We start from the raw sequence: 15,325 nt of genomic DNA on the forward strand, positions 1-15,325 counted from the left end.
AGAGAGACGGGATCAAAATCAGTGGTGACAGCAGCGCCTCCGTGACCACGCTCTCACCGTGTACCGGGCTGGCTGTAGAAGGCTTCTCTGGGGGCCCCAACAGGATCCAGGGACTCCCCGCAGCTCCAGCCCCCACATCCCCGGGTCCGAGCCTAATTTTGACGCTGTGTGACCTTGCTCATCCTTTCCGGGCTCTGGGCCAGTTTCCCCTTTTTCAAGGTGAGACTTCTGGCTGCCGCGAAGACGCTTCTCGGGGTGCCGCTGACTGGTGACTCACTCCCGGCAGGGAGACAGCGGGACTGGCAGCTGGCGCCGCCACCCGCGCGGCGAGTCTGAGGGGTCTGAGGGGTGCTCCCGTCAGCCCTGCGCCCGCAGAGGCTTCACGGGGCCCCGACTCTGTCCGCACCCCGCCTTGGGCCCCCAGAGCTCACACGGGATTGGAAGGGAAGCTGAAAGAGCCCCCTGGGCAGGGCGGGGGCCTCGCTCTTCAGCTTCTCCCCTCAGCCCGCTCTTCTGGGGGCCCAACGCGGCGGCTCAGGGCGCGGGGGACGCCGGGACGCGGGGGCCAAGCTTCCTCACCTCTCCGGGGGGCTCCGCTCACCGCCCGGCGCAGCGGGGTCGACCTTGGGGTCACTGGGGGCAGTGGGGCGGAGTTCGAGGCGGAGCCGCCTCGGGAGCCCCACCCCAGCAGCCGGGCCGCGCGCCCTCCCCGCCCCTGTCGGCATGGGGGTGTGGTCCCGAGTTTGCACCGCGCCTTCCAGCCTCCAGCTCTGCTACCGGGAACGTTCATCGCCCGCAACCTGTTTCCCGGGAACAGTCTCTGAACGCGCGCCTCAGTTTCGCTCAGCCCGCCTAGCCGGCGAGGAGGCTCTGACCCGCTTCGCGAGAGCACCCTGGCCCACGCCGCGCACTCGGGGGGACGCTCCTGTCGCGCCCGGTTGCCAGCTGCAGCGGGGAGGCGGGCGGCATGCGTGACTACGACGAGGTGACAGCCTTCCTGGGCCAGTGGGGGCCCTTCCAGCGCCTCATCTTCTTCCTGCTCAGCGCCAGCATCATCCCCAACGGCTTCAATGGTATGTCGATCGTGTTCCTGGCGGGCACCCCCGAGCACCGCTGCCGGGTGCCGGACGCCGCGAACCTGAGCAGCGCCTGGCGCAACCACAGTATCCCGCTGCAGCGGCTGCAGGACGGTCGCGAGGTGCCTCACAGCTGCCGCCGCTACCGGCTCGCGGCCATCGCCAACTTCTCGGCGCTGGGGCTGGAGCCCGGGCGCGACGTGAACCTGAAGCAGCTGGAAGAGGAGAGGTGCCTGGATGGCTGGGAGTTCAGCCAGGACGTCTATCAGTCCACCATCGTGACCGAGGTGGGTGTGCGAGCCTCCCTCGATTCGTGTCAGGCGCTCCCCCTCAGACTCCCTGAATGTGCCTGGATTAGTGATCCATAGCGCCTATTAAATCCGACTGGCAGGCGACTGGGTTATGCTTTTAACAGGGCCATGAGGTCCCAGGGAACAGGACTCAGGGGAAACCCATTCCTGAACATTTCTGTCCCGTAGGGAGGGGATGGAGAAAGGTCTGTGGTCACCAACTGTCTTTTTCTTTCCGAGTTTCGTAACAGATGGAGTTCTTTCCCAAGAACCTAATGCTGCCCAGATGTGTAGACTCAGTTAAGTTCCTGCCATGGGCAGGGGGAGGGTTGTGGGAGATGTTGCTGAGCCCAAGTGCAGACACAGGGAAGAGACCGCTGCTGAACAGGGAATCTCTAGGTATTGCCTGTTGTCTGGTCACAAACTTCTGGAAGCATCAGGGCGTCTATTCTTCTGCCATTCACCTTACCGTGAGGCTTGGGGTCCTGTCGGGAGGCTCCAAGTTCTCTGAAAAGGAAGAGTGTTTCCTGACAGTACTTGGGTGCAGCAAACCACAGGTGACATAGCACTGACCCCCAAGAAACTCATGAAATGAGACTCCCTGAGGACCCTCTGAGCGCAGGGTCCTGAGCTGGGCCAAGGCTCAGGCTGTGCCATTTGCCCCTTAGCCTCCTAAGTAGTTTGGTGACATATTTTCACTGGTTCCAGAGTCTACACACATCCTTTACCACCTCCATTTCCTGTTTTACATCTGCTAAGGGCCAGGAGATACTGAGTTAGGGAGCAACTTCTTCTCAGGAGGATATTCTTACAGACTACTTTACTGTTTTTGGTCAAGCAGGTAGGATCAACTCCTGGCCCCTCCTCTGCTCTGTTTTTCCCAAGAAAAACTTGACAATGGGCCTCGACTAGTGTTTGATCTCCTTACCTCAGTACATCGTGGCAATTATCAGACACTAATCTGGTCTTTCCTGGACACTAACAGCTAGACATCTGGGTGTAGGGTCTGTCCTCAGAGCTCAGATGTTCATGGGGGTGCACTGGTTCTGTTACAGATAAGGTTAATATCAATCCTAGTTCACAATAAGGTTCTGGAATCTGAAGTCAAGTCTTAGCTGGCTCACTGTGAGATCTGGGCACATATATTATCTTCTTTGTAGAGATAACAAGGTTAGTAACTACTCTAAGAAGGAATGATAAAAATCTGACCTTATTGGTAAATATGAGCAGGATTTGTCCAGGCAAAGAATATGGCAGATTCTGGGGATGGAATTCCCATACATCAGAGCTGGAGCGCTGGAGCTCAGGGGATGGCAGGTGAGGCTAGGGATGTCCACAGAATCAGTATACAATAGGCCTTACATGTATTGATTTTTTTTTTAGGATAATGAAGAAATAGTAAGGGTTCTAAGTAACAGATAACGAGATCAGATTTGTGTTTTTAGAAAACTCACTCTAGTTGCTGTGAAAAGCAAGAAGACCAGTCAGGAAGCTGTGGTCCTTGCCTTGGCAAAAGTAGTGGCCGGGTGGGATTAATGGCTGTAGAATCTGTAGGGACATTGGAAGACGCGCTCAGCCTATAGATCACCTCTGGATTCCCAGTATTGGCGCCATGTCTGCCTTGGGGCTGAGTGGCTGTGTTCCTCTACCTTTGATTCCCTGCAAAGCTCCTTGTCTTTGCCTGGACCTTTGCGTGCTCCTACTCCACAGCCCAGACCTCAAAAATCAAGGACTGGAGGGAGGGTTAACTTATCCCACCTTGATTCCTGGAAGTATCACTAGCACCTGAGATTAAGGCTGGAGATACATTGGCTACAGCTCTCCCTTACAGCTAGATTAACCGGTGTGGTTCCTGTTTCTTGCTGGCTTAGTTTGCTTCTGGGCATGAAGGATAGGTAGTAATGGCATCAAGTCCTTTTTGTTCAGACTACATGCATCATCACAAACCAGGACTTTCTTTTTTTCAATAATCCGTTCCTTCCTTGTTTCCTTCTTGGTGATGAAGATAAAGTTAACAGCAAATGGCATTAGCAATTGGGAGAAAAGGGAAGAAGTACCAGGTTCAGAGGGTGGGTGGCTCTCCCCAGAGGAGGACTTTTGGAATCAGGATGCTGACCCCACTTCTGACCCCATCCATAACTACCTGATTGACTCCAGTTCCCAAAACCTCAGTTTCCTTATCCATAAAATGGGGACAAACATGCGGTAGTAAAACCAGAAAATAACAAGCATTTGCAAAGATGTGGAGAAGTTGGAATCTCTCTGGTCTATGACAGGGGGTGTATCCCCTATGAAAAACAGTGTTTCCACAAATAAATAAATACAATTACCATATGATTCAGCAATCTCACTTCTGGGTATACATCCCAAAATAAGTGAAAGCAGAATCTCAAAGAATTATTTGTATCCGTGTTCAGAGCAGCATTATTCATAATAGCCAAAAGGTGAAAACAACCCAAAGGTCCATCAACAGATGAATGGATAAAGATAATGTGATATAAACATATGGTGAAATTTTATTCAGCCTTGAAAAGGAAAGCCACATGCTACACTACAGAGTACATTATGCTAAGTGAAGTAGTCACAAAAAGCCAAAGCCATATGCTTCACTTATATGATAACATAAGAGTCAACCTTATAGAAACAGAAAGTAGAATGATGGTGCCAGGAGGTGGGGGAGAAGGAAGTGAGTATGTGGGTACAGAGTTTAATTTCGCAAGATGAAGAGTTCTGGAGACTGGTTGCACAATGTGAATATATTTAACTCTACTGAACTATACACATGGAAGTTACAGGATAGTGATTTTTATGTTATATGTATTTTATTACAATTTTAAAAATAAGAATCATGAGAGTGCCTAGTTTGTCTGAGCTATTAGGGGGATTCTGTAAGGTCAGGCACCATGATCCCTTAGCACCAGAAAATGTGCATCATAGATGTGTGGTCAGGCAAGATAAGGGCAGGACCTTTTCATCTCTAGCTGAGCACAGTGCATTATGGGAGTTTCCCTACGGTTCAGGATGCAGGTTGATAAGACTTGCTGAAGACTAAATACCTTTTGCCCTGGTAGAAGTACAAGGACCCAGAAAGTAGGTCATAGGTCCAGACCCATACTGACTTGGCCAGTCAAAGAGAGGAGTGGTCCTAGCTCCCCCATAGGGTCAAACCCAGGGATGTTGAATCCCAGCCGGCATGATATAGGCAGAGGAACTGTCCTCAGACAAACTTACACCTCTGTGCAGGATCTCCCCCTAGGCATACCCTCTGGACACCTGAACCAACCTTCTGACCCCAAAGTCAGCTAGAAACCCAAAGCTAGCATGTTCTGCTGCAAAACACCTTACATAGAATGCCAGGGGCCAGGAATGACGTGTCAGAATTGGGGCTTGGATGAGTACATCTGAATGTGTACATGCATAAGGTAGTTTCCTTCCTCAGAAATTGTTTGTGAAGTTCAATTTATTCATCCCATGCAGTTACTTTTAAAAAAATTTGAAATACTTTTTGACTTAGAAAAAAGTTGTGAAAATAGTGCAGAGAATTCACTTCAAGGTACTCTTAATTTCATATTCCTTAATGTTAACAATTGACATAACTATTATCCATTTATCCAAGGGAGGAGAGTGGTATTGGTTACAATACCATTAAACTAATAAGTATGCGTGAGTCTGTACTAAATTATAGACCTCATTAGAGTTTCACCAATCTTTCCACTTTTTCTGTTTTCAGATCCAATCCAGAACTTCACAGTGTATGTAGTTGTCAAATCTCCTCCAAGCTCTAACAGTTCTTCAGTTTTTCCTTATCTTTCAGGACCTTAACACTTTTTATGAGTCTATCAGTGATTTTGATCAAGGTCCCACAACTTGTGCTTCTGTGATTTCACTCAAAAGATTGAGTTTGTGCACTTTTTAGTGAGAATAATACCATAGGAACATTGTGTCCTTGGGCATCTTACCAGAGTGTACATAATATTATGGCTTATAATTGGTGATGTTAATCTTGATAACTTGGTTGACTAAATGTGTGCTTAGTTTCTCTGTTAGAAAGTGACTAATTTTCCCCCTTCGTAGTTAGCATGTATCTTGGAAGAGATACTTAAAAGATGTGAAAATATCCTGTTTCTTTTTAAACTTTTACCCACTGACCTTAGCATCCACCACAGGACCATAACTGAAATAACTCACTAGTACTGTGATGTTTGCCTAGGGGGAGACTCTGCATCTCATACATTCCTGCTACATGCTTTCAATTGAAATTCCTCTGTAGAAAGAACATCCCCCCTTCACTACCAATTATTTCATTATGCAATAATTACTTTACGTAAACACACAGACTCATACATATTTATTTTATCCCATGAGTTGTAATCTAACACTGCTGTTATTTCTTTTGTTGCTTTAGTTGAACCAAGTCAGTTTTTTTTAATTTTTTTAATAATTTAAAAGGACAGATTTACTAGAAAAATGAGAAAGGAAAAGAGAAGCAAGCACCTGCATAGTCACAGGCATACAAGAGAGTTCCAATCAAGTAATTTTTTACTTTAAAAATAAAAAGTATAAAAATCCAGGATAAGGCTCTTCATCTGTCTCTCAAGTCAGGGCTAGAGAAGCTTGTGTCTGCCCCTGTAGGGAGGAGTCTCAGTCACCACTTAGCTAAGTAGGATAGTGTAGGACAGGAGCAGGGATTGGTGGGATCTGACCCAATGGGTTGCATTAAACTTCTGTTGGAGAAGGAAGGGACCCAAACATCCTAGTCTGTCTCTCTGATAATGTAGTCCTTGTGAGTCAGACTATTACAGTGCTGAGCGAGGTCTTCGTGAGCATCGCCCTCCCTGTAGACCTCAGTGCTAGGGACCCCAAAGGAGCTGGCATCCTATGTGTGAGGAAGGTTAGAGGCTTCTGTTTCAGGGTTTAAGGTGCAGAAAGAGACAGCACATGCCCTGCTCCCCAGGGGGCTTAAATTCATCAGCAGAGGTGGGAATGCAAACTGGTGCAACCACTATGGAAAGCTGTGTGGAGGTTTCTCAAACTGCTAAAAATGGAGCTCCTCTATGACCCAGCAATTCCACTCCTAGGTATCTACCCAAAAAACACAAAAACAATAATTCAAAAGGACACATGCACTGCTATGTTTATTGCTGCCCTGTTTACACTAGGGAAGATGTCAAGTCAACCCAAATGCCCAAAAATAGATGACTGAATCAAGATGTGATATATACACACAGTGGAATATTACTCAGCAATCAAAAAAGATAAACTCATGCCATTTGCAGCAACATAGATGGAGTTGGAAAGGATCATGGATGGAGTGTTAGGGATCAGGAAATATATATATATATATATATATATGTATATATATATATATATATAGTAATTATAATAAAGTAAAAAAGAACATTAACGAACAAATATAAACCAGTGACAGTCTATGGGGGGAGGAAATGGGAACAAGATCAAAACGGGGTGGTAAGAGTACATGGGACTATGGTGATGGCACATGGGTGAAGTGGTGGTGGAAATTCCATGGGGATTACAACCAAGATTTTAAAAAAATGTACAAATGAAGAATAATGTAAAAAAATATATTTATAAAATAAAAACATAAATTCATTAGGAGAACCATAGGGCAAACAGTAAGGGTGAACCTATCCAGAGTCTAAGCATAAACCCTGGAAGATCATTAAGTGGACTTTATCTCTTTCATCCATGAACTGGGAAAACTAAGCAAGCCCTGTTTCTCCTAGGCCCCATCCTCCAGAAGCCCTCAGAAAGGGCCTGAGAGAGTATTGTTTGGTTGGTCTGGCTTTCTGTGGCAGGCCATAGCCTTACACCTTCTTTCTTGACACCAGGGGTAAGTCAGAGTATGGACAGAGCAGAACACACTGACTCTCCACCCACAGCCTAAAGGAATGAGGTAGGAACATGGGTCCCTCACCCTCTATCTACAGGGCACTTATGAGAGGCATTGGAAGCAGCAAAAGAAGGAACAGTAAAACAGACTAAGCCTTACATCTGGCTGGCCAATACATGGGGCTTTTCACAGCAGCTCACAGGAGTGTACCCCCTGGGGGCTGTGGCAAAGATGAAGACTGAACAGTAGTATCAGGTGGAGCCTGTTTTCTTTCCATCAGTCCTGCAGGCTGCTCTGGGATGCTGCTGGCTAGTGTAGGAATGGGCAATGTGGTGTCAGGATGGTTGGAATATTCACCAACTCCACTCTCAGATTTGCCTTCTGGTATATCCCAATTGGGGAAAGTTTGGGATCCTCTGAGTCCTGCCAGCAATGTTGAAACTTATTTCCAGTGAATGTTTCAAGAAGATCTTGACAAAACAAATAAGGGAGAGTTGGGAGCTTTCCCTAGCTCTGGCTTCCCTGCTTATCCATCAGCTGCCTGTCCCCAATAACTGTCTGTTGCCCCTCGGCTATGTTCCTCTGATAAAATCCACCAGGATCTTAGAATGTGCCTTTGTCCAGAGACTGCTTCATTCTCAACTCCTGCCAAGTTTCTGGGTAAACAAATTTTGTCCATCCCTCCTGTTGGGCAGCAGAACCTTCCCACAGAGTCCAAGAGGCAGGGTAGTGTGTTGACAAAAACAAGACTTTGGCAGGGTTGGTCAGAAAACCTGCAGGTGCCTCAGGCTTCTGAGAAGAGTATAATTTCTCTCTTATGGCAGGCTAAATTTGATTTATATTAAAAGCTAAAACAAGCCTGCCTTCTTATCTGAAATCCTGGTGTAATTTTTTTTATAATATGCTAGTATATTTTTATATCATTTTTGTGCTTTTTTCCATCTCATGGGCTTCCCATCACGAAATCACCCATGTGTCATCACCATAGTCCCCCATTTTTGATCCACCCCCATAAAATATCTCTGGTCTATAGTAGTTCATTATTATTATTTCTCAGCCCTCCCCTCTCCCCAGTCCTTTATGCTCCTGCTATGAGTGAAACCATCTAGTATTTTTCTTTTTCTTTCTGGCTTATTTCACTAAACATGATCCCTTTCAGCTCCATCCATGTTGCTGCAAAAGGCATGCTGAGTAATATTCCATTGTGTATATGTACCACATCTTTTTAATCCAGCCATCTACTTTTGGGCATTTGGGTTGATTCCATGTCTTTCCTATTGTAAATAAAGCAGCAATAAACATGGGGTGCATGTGTCTTTTTGAATCAGTGTTTTTGTGTCTTTTGGGTAGATACCTAGGAGTGGGATTGCTGAGTCATATGGAAACTCCATTTTTAGCTGTTTGAGAAACCGCCAAACTGTTTTCCATAGTGGTTGTACTAGTTTGCATTCCCACCAGCAGTGCAGGAGAATTCCTTTTTCTCCACATCCTCGCCAACATTTGTTGTTGCTAGTTGTTTTAAATGTGCCATTCTCACTGATGTGAGATGTTATCTCATTGTGGTTTTAATTTGCAACTCCCTTATTGCAAGGGATGTTGGACATTGAACATTTTTTCATATGCTTGTTAGCCGTCTGCATTTCCTCTTTGGAAAAGTGTTTTTTTTAGCTCTTCTGCCCATTTTTTTTGATGGGGTTGTTTATTTTTGTTGAATTTCATCAGTTCTTTGCATATCTTTGTGAGCAATCCTCTATCACCCGTATTGTGTGAGAAAGTTTTCCCCAATCGGTGGCATGTCTCTTTGTTTTTTACAATGTCTCTTTTGCTGTACAGAAGCTCTTTAACTTGATGTAGTCCCATTTGTTTATCCTTTCCTTCACTATCATTGCATTGGGTGCTGTATCTTTTACTAAGGTGTATGTCATGTAGTGTTTTGCCCATCTTTGCTTCTAGGTATTTTATGGGTTCTATTCTTATGTCTAGGTCTTTAATCCACTTCAAGTTGGTTTTTGTGCATGGTGTGAGGTAGTGATCCAGTTTCTTTTTTTTTTTTTTTGGAAGGAAGCTTCTCAGTTTTCCCAGCACCATTTGTTGAACAAACTTTCTTTGTTCCATTGTATATTCTTTGCTCCTTTGTCAAAGGTTAGCTGCCCATAAACCTGTGGGTTTATATCTGGGTTTTCTATTCAATCCTGGTGTAGTTTTAAGCATCTCTCTAAGGCCCCCCTCAAAAGGCAAGGATCTCCATTTGGCACACATAGGGAACAGAGAGAAGGGGAAAGACTGGAGTGGGCATAAACAGCCCAAGGATAGCAGTTCCTGCTCTGTGTTTGCAGATCTGGAAATCAGATTCACAATGACATCTTCCCCAAAGCTCTCCCTCTGTGTGAAGTGGCTGACACAAACCCCATTTCATTTGTTCATGTTCCCAGATAGAGCTTGGTAGGATTGTAACACATGCAATACTGGGGTGAAAGGGAAAGAACCAGGTCCCGGAGTGTTCTTTCTCCTTCTCTCAGACCCCTCCACTCCAATCCCACTCAAACTTCTGATTACCACAGGCCTTTTCATCTATGGTTATGTAATCATGCAAAATACCCAAGGATCCTTATATTTTGTGTAAGCCAGTGGAAACACAAAAATGTGGTTTGAACAATAAGCAGAAAGGAGTTTATTGGATTATGCAAGCCAGGAACAAAATGGTCTTTGGGACCAAAAATAGGCTCCCCAAATTGTATCGGGCTTTAGATTTGCAGGGAGGTTATACATATTCATAGGAATATTCATAAAGAGGTTAGATATAGTATTGAGTTTCAGGAAAGTTTGGGTATTTCTTAGTAGGGACTGGTGCCCATACTTCATTATTCATCATTAAGTCTGATGTTCAGTCAAGGGGATTCAGCTTCATAATAAAGTGGGGGGTGGACTTTCTATGTCAAAATACCTGGCTCTGTAGCCTGTGTGTAGACTCTGACAGCTAGTTTGGATTATATCAGGGCTTGTGGTGGCCTGCAAAGAAGTGGTAACTATAGCATCTTAGGGTATTGGTATCAAAGTTGATCTCTTTGCAACTGGCTACACCCTCTAGGCTGCTCATGTTGCTCTTGCAGGAATGCCTGGTAACTTTAACACAAACAAAAAGAACGAGTAAAAGGTCATCATATTCTTTTTAAAATTATTTTTATTAAGGAAGTACTATATGCACTGCTTTTTCTTCACTTCAAGAAAAATTCTGAGAACATTATAAAGTTTAGCTCCCTTCATCCCCTGAGCTCTGAGTTGCAGAGATTTCATTCCTGGTGATCAAAGTCAGAAGTTTGAGGGATTCCATTATCCATTCAGACTTTATTTGAAAGGTAGATACTGAAAATATTGGGTCCCTGTTTGCCATGTCCCAGCTTGTAGGTTGGAGTAGCTGTGCCAAAAGAGGCAAGCCGGGAAGACACAAGCCATCACTCACATCTAAGCATCCAGCTCATTATGTAGGTGAGTCTCTGAGAACTGCTTCCCTTGCCTCTAGCTCTGGAGCAGAGCTCAGAGATTTGCCCAGAAGGAGAGAGGTAGTCCTTAAGAACAGAGCACTCAAGTTTCCCCAGGAAATAATTTCACTTAAAACAGAGTGTGCAAAAGTTGAAATTTAAGAATACTCTTAAAAACAATGGTGATTGTGGTGGTAAACAATTATGAGATTAACGATTCCATTACAATAACTAACCCAAAGGGTAGCTAATTTTTTTTTTTTAAGATTTTTTTTTTTAATTTATGCATACAGGCCAGAGGTGCAGGAGCGGTGAGAGGCTTCACAGAGTAGGAAGCAGAACAGGCTGACTGACAAAGTACACTGCTGAGGGAAGCAGCGGCCGGGTCAGGAGAGGTCTGCTGTGCCATGTAGATCACCTCCAGGGCGGGGAGCTGAAGTGGCTTTAGCTTCTTAGTGCTGTTCTTTAACCCACTGTGCCACCAGGGAGGGCCCAGGGTAGCTAATTTAGCAGAGAGACCCAGAAAAAAAGATAACTCAGAGTAGTACTACTGGAGTCAGAACAGATCTCCAAGACTTGCCTCGAAAACCACAGGGACTTGAATTTAATTGAACTAGACTATGGGCTGATTTATACCCCAGAGCATTCTTGAAAATGATAAAGCGATCCACCAGCAATTACCAGAGCCTGACAAACTGAATGCACCATCTCCAGGGGCAGACAACTTAATAGAAAAATTAGGAGTCCTGCTAACATCATTAAGTCCCAGGGTGCCTGAACACATCCCAAGACTGTACCTTTTGAGCCTTCACACTGCAAGAGAATACAGATTTCACACAAAGAATCCCACAAATTACTAACAAAAAAGCCTCCCACCCAAGAATCTAGAGTTTATAACAAATTACTTAAAATATACAAGTTTTAGCAACAACAACAACAAAAAAATACAAGGCATGCAAGGAAGGAAACAGAAAACTATAATCCTTCAGGAATAAAGCAGGCAACAAAAACTGCCTGAAGGGCCCAGATGTCAGATTTGACAAAGTCTTCAAAGTAGTCATTATAAACATGTTCAAAGAACTAAAGGAGGTCATGCTTAAAAGTAAAAGAGATATTATGACAGTAGTTTCTCAAATGCAGAATACCAGTGAAGGGATTAAAAATTAGGGTTACATGGGGTATTATGTTAAGTGAAATAAGTCAGAAGGAGAAAGGCTAATACCAGATGAGTTCACACATATGTGGAATATAGAGAAACTAAACAAGAACTGGCAAAACTAAATTAAAACAAACCCTAGAAATGAGATGGTATAATTGAGGGTAGGAAAATAAATTGGAGAGGGGTCCAATGGACTATTGTTATGGTGGAGGAGTATGGGTATTTTGGTGGTGGGAGTGGTGAGGTAACATACCTCTGAAGAGGTTTCTTTACTAAATCATATACCCTGTTGTAAATCCATGTTACCCCAATTAAAAAAAAAAAAACAGAATAAAAAATGTCATATAAGAAAATCAAATCAAATTCTGGGTTTGAAATATGCAATATCTGAAATTTTAAAAAACCACTAGAGAGCATTAATCATAGATTTGAATAGGCAGAAGAAAGAATCAGCACTGGACGTTACACAATGTGAAAAACAGAGAAGAGGAAGGAATTAAAATGAACAGGACCTTAGAGAAATGTGCAACACCACTAAGCACACCAACATGTACATGATAGGAATACCAGAAAGCAGGGAAATATATACATTTAATGCGCAACTTCTGTTCTGAAACTACAAAGCATCTTCAATTTCAGAAGTCCTAAATAAATGGAAAGATATCAGATATCTCATTTCCTATTCCTGAAGCAGAATAATCAATATCTTTAAGATGGCAACTCTCCCCCAGTAGAGCTACAGTTTCAGCTTAAAAGATAGTATCATTAGTCCCTAGGGAAATGTAAATAAAAACCACAAAATACTTCTTACTCTCCAGTGGGATGGTTAAAATTCAAAACATACAATAACAAGTGTTGGTAAGAATGAGGAGAAATTATTCACTGTGGTTGACATTGCAAAATGGTGGAACCACTTGAGAAACAGTTTGGGATTTCCTCAAAAAGCTCAACATAGATTTATCATATGATTCAGCAGTTACACCCTATATACACTCAAGAGAAATGAAAACATGGCCATGCAAAATCTTATACAGTATTCTTCATAAAAGCTAAAAATGTGAAATAGCCCAATGCCTCCCAACTGATAAACTAAATCAAATGTGGTACTTTCATGCTACATGTTATTCTGCCGCTCCTTGGTGGTCTGGTGGTTAAAATTCAGCACTCCCATGGCATGTTACTCAACTGTGAGAAAAAGGAGTACACTGATATTTATTATAATAATATGAATGAACCTTCAAAATATGCTGAGTGAAGAATCAGTCATGAAAGTCTACATATTATATGAGTGCCTTTATGCGAGACGTTTAGAATAGGTAAATCCACAGAGACAGAAAATATATTTATGGTTGCCAAGGCCTGAGAGAAGAGAATTGGAAGTGACTACTACTAATGGGTATGGAGTTTCTTTTATGAGTAATGAAATGGCATAGTGCTGATGATTGTACAACTCTGAATAAACTCTGAAGACCACTGAATTAAAAAAAAAAAACAACCCAGCCCCACCCATGATTAGGAAATTTCCAAAGTTATGTCACAACTAAGCTGTAAAGAGGAAATTGGGGTGGATGGGTGGATGCATATTTTATTATTAACTAAGTAGTACTGCCTGTTTTCCCCCTCATGATGAAAAGTAATTCTAAAAAGGCATGATAGTAATCCATTTTTCATTATTAAATAGACTATTACTATTTTTTCACTTATAGTCATCTCTGAGATTGAAACTAATATATAAAAGGATTTTACACCCGGGGGGGGGGCAAATCTTTTCTAAAAGAAAAATACGGGATAGTTTCACTCATAACAGGAACATAAAAGACTGGGGGAGAGGGTGCGGGAATAGGGAACAATTATATACCAGATATATTTTCCGGGGATGGAGTGGGGGATGGGGTCAAAAATGGGGGTGGAGGAGTGCACGGGACTATGGTGATGGCACACGGGTGAAGTGGTGAGGGGAAGCCCACGGGGATTACAACTGAGATGGAAAAAGGCACAAAATGATGTGAAAATAAACTATAATAATATTTTAAAAGATGAAAATTAAAAAAAGCTTTTCTAGTCTTGAGTCACTGCATAGAAAGTTCTTGTTTCTAAGAATCTCTTTTGCCTGGTTGGGTTTAAGTGTAACCTGCTTTGCTTATTCATGCATACTGTTTGTTCTAAGTTATAGTTTCACTTAGGACAAAGGCTAGTAGAAAAAAAATAAACACGTTAGTGGAAAGGGAATTACCATTTAATGAAGACTGTAAAGTGTCAGAAACCATGTCAGACATTCTACTTATTTCCTATCCATTGCTCACAGGGATCTCAGGAAGGCGTGCGTACTATTTATTATCACCTCTTTGAAGATCTAAAAGCAGGTTGACAGAGGTAAATGTCACACAGCCAGAAGTGGCCATAGAGAGAGCCTGTGCTCTTTGCTCAGTCTCAGACTACCTTTCACAGTTCTCAGTTCAACATGGGTCTGAGGGATGCGCTGATCGTTATGGCCTTGGTAAAGGCTAGAACTGCCCAACTGGCCACATGGAGCTTTCAAGGTGGAAGGTGATTTTCAAAGGATAGTGTGTGATACCGTACGTTTTCCACTATGTCTAAATGTTCAACATTTGCTCATTGATGATTTGCGGAGCATCTACCTTCTGCCTAGCCTCGTGCAAATATTAATTATCTGGAAAGAGGATGCAAAGGGGTTTGGGAATTCCATCCATCTGGAGGATCTGGAGAGGGGGTGCCTTTTTCCTCACTAGCCAGAGAACAAGGGCACAGTGGCCTGAACAGAGCCTGTCCACCCACCCACACTAGGCTCATGCATGCGCAAGTGCACATTTGACCTCCTCCATAAGGTATGCTTGACCTTGGACTTTCTGGAGCAGCAACCATGTCAGCTTTGGGTCCCACACAGAGTTTGCCCCAGAGCAAGTGCTCAAGGACAGTTGAATCAATGATTAAGCAATTCCTTTTAGCAATCCACTATAATTTGGATCGGTGTTTTGCTGTTCTGTGTCATTTCCTCATTTGTAAAATGGGGATAAAAGAAAGCACCCATTTCATGTGCAACTTTGAGACCCCATGAGGTAGTACAGGGCATACAATGAGCGCTCAGAGCACTGTAGTTGTTCATGTTACATGGGGCGAGGGGTTTCCATGCCTGATTTCCTTGTAATCTGGGGTTTTTGTTTCTTAAAGCGGAGCCGAAAGCTGGAGGACCCAGCTAGCTGGAGCTCATTGTGCTCTGTTAGGGAACCTTGGTCTAAGGACCCAAGGAGGAGACAGACACAGTAACCTGGGAGGGCACATCCGTGCTTCCAAGGCACAGCTTGGGTCAGCAAGGCACAACTTGGCACAGCTTGGCTTCCACATTCCACTCCGGGGTGAAGGGTTGGGTTATGTTTTGGCAATGTTTTGTATTTGGTCAGAGCTGAGCCAGGCAGTTCCTTACCAGGCCTTCCACTGCTCACCTCCGA

General features: G+C 43.9%; 1 protein-coding gene across 1 annotated transcript in view; it reads left to right on the top strand.

Moving 5' to 3' along the window:
• The first annotated feature begins 785 nt into the window (after nt 1–785).
• The window catches only part of SLC22A4 (solute carrier family 22 (organic cation/zwitterion transporter), member 4), a 48,582-nt gene continuing 34,042 nt past the window's right edge, over nt 786–15,325 (top strand). Inside the window, exon 1 of the mRNA XM_012727904.1 lies at nt 786–1,363. Within this exon, the coding sequence (XP_012583358.1) occupies nt 968–1,363 (396 nt within the window). The 5' untranslated portion in view covers nt 786–967. The remainder of the gene's footprint in view (nt 1,364–15,325) is intronic.

This window comes from Condylura cristata, unplaced genomic scaffold, assembly GCF_000260355.1.
Source record: "Condylura cristata isolate star-nosed mole 26May11 unplaced genomic scaffold, ConCri1.0 scaffold00021, whole genome shotgun sequence".
Taxonomy (NCBI): domain Eukaryota; kingdom Metazoa; phylum Chordata; class Mammalia; order Eulipotyphla; family Talpidae; genus Condylura; species Condylura cristata.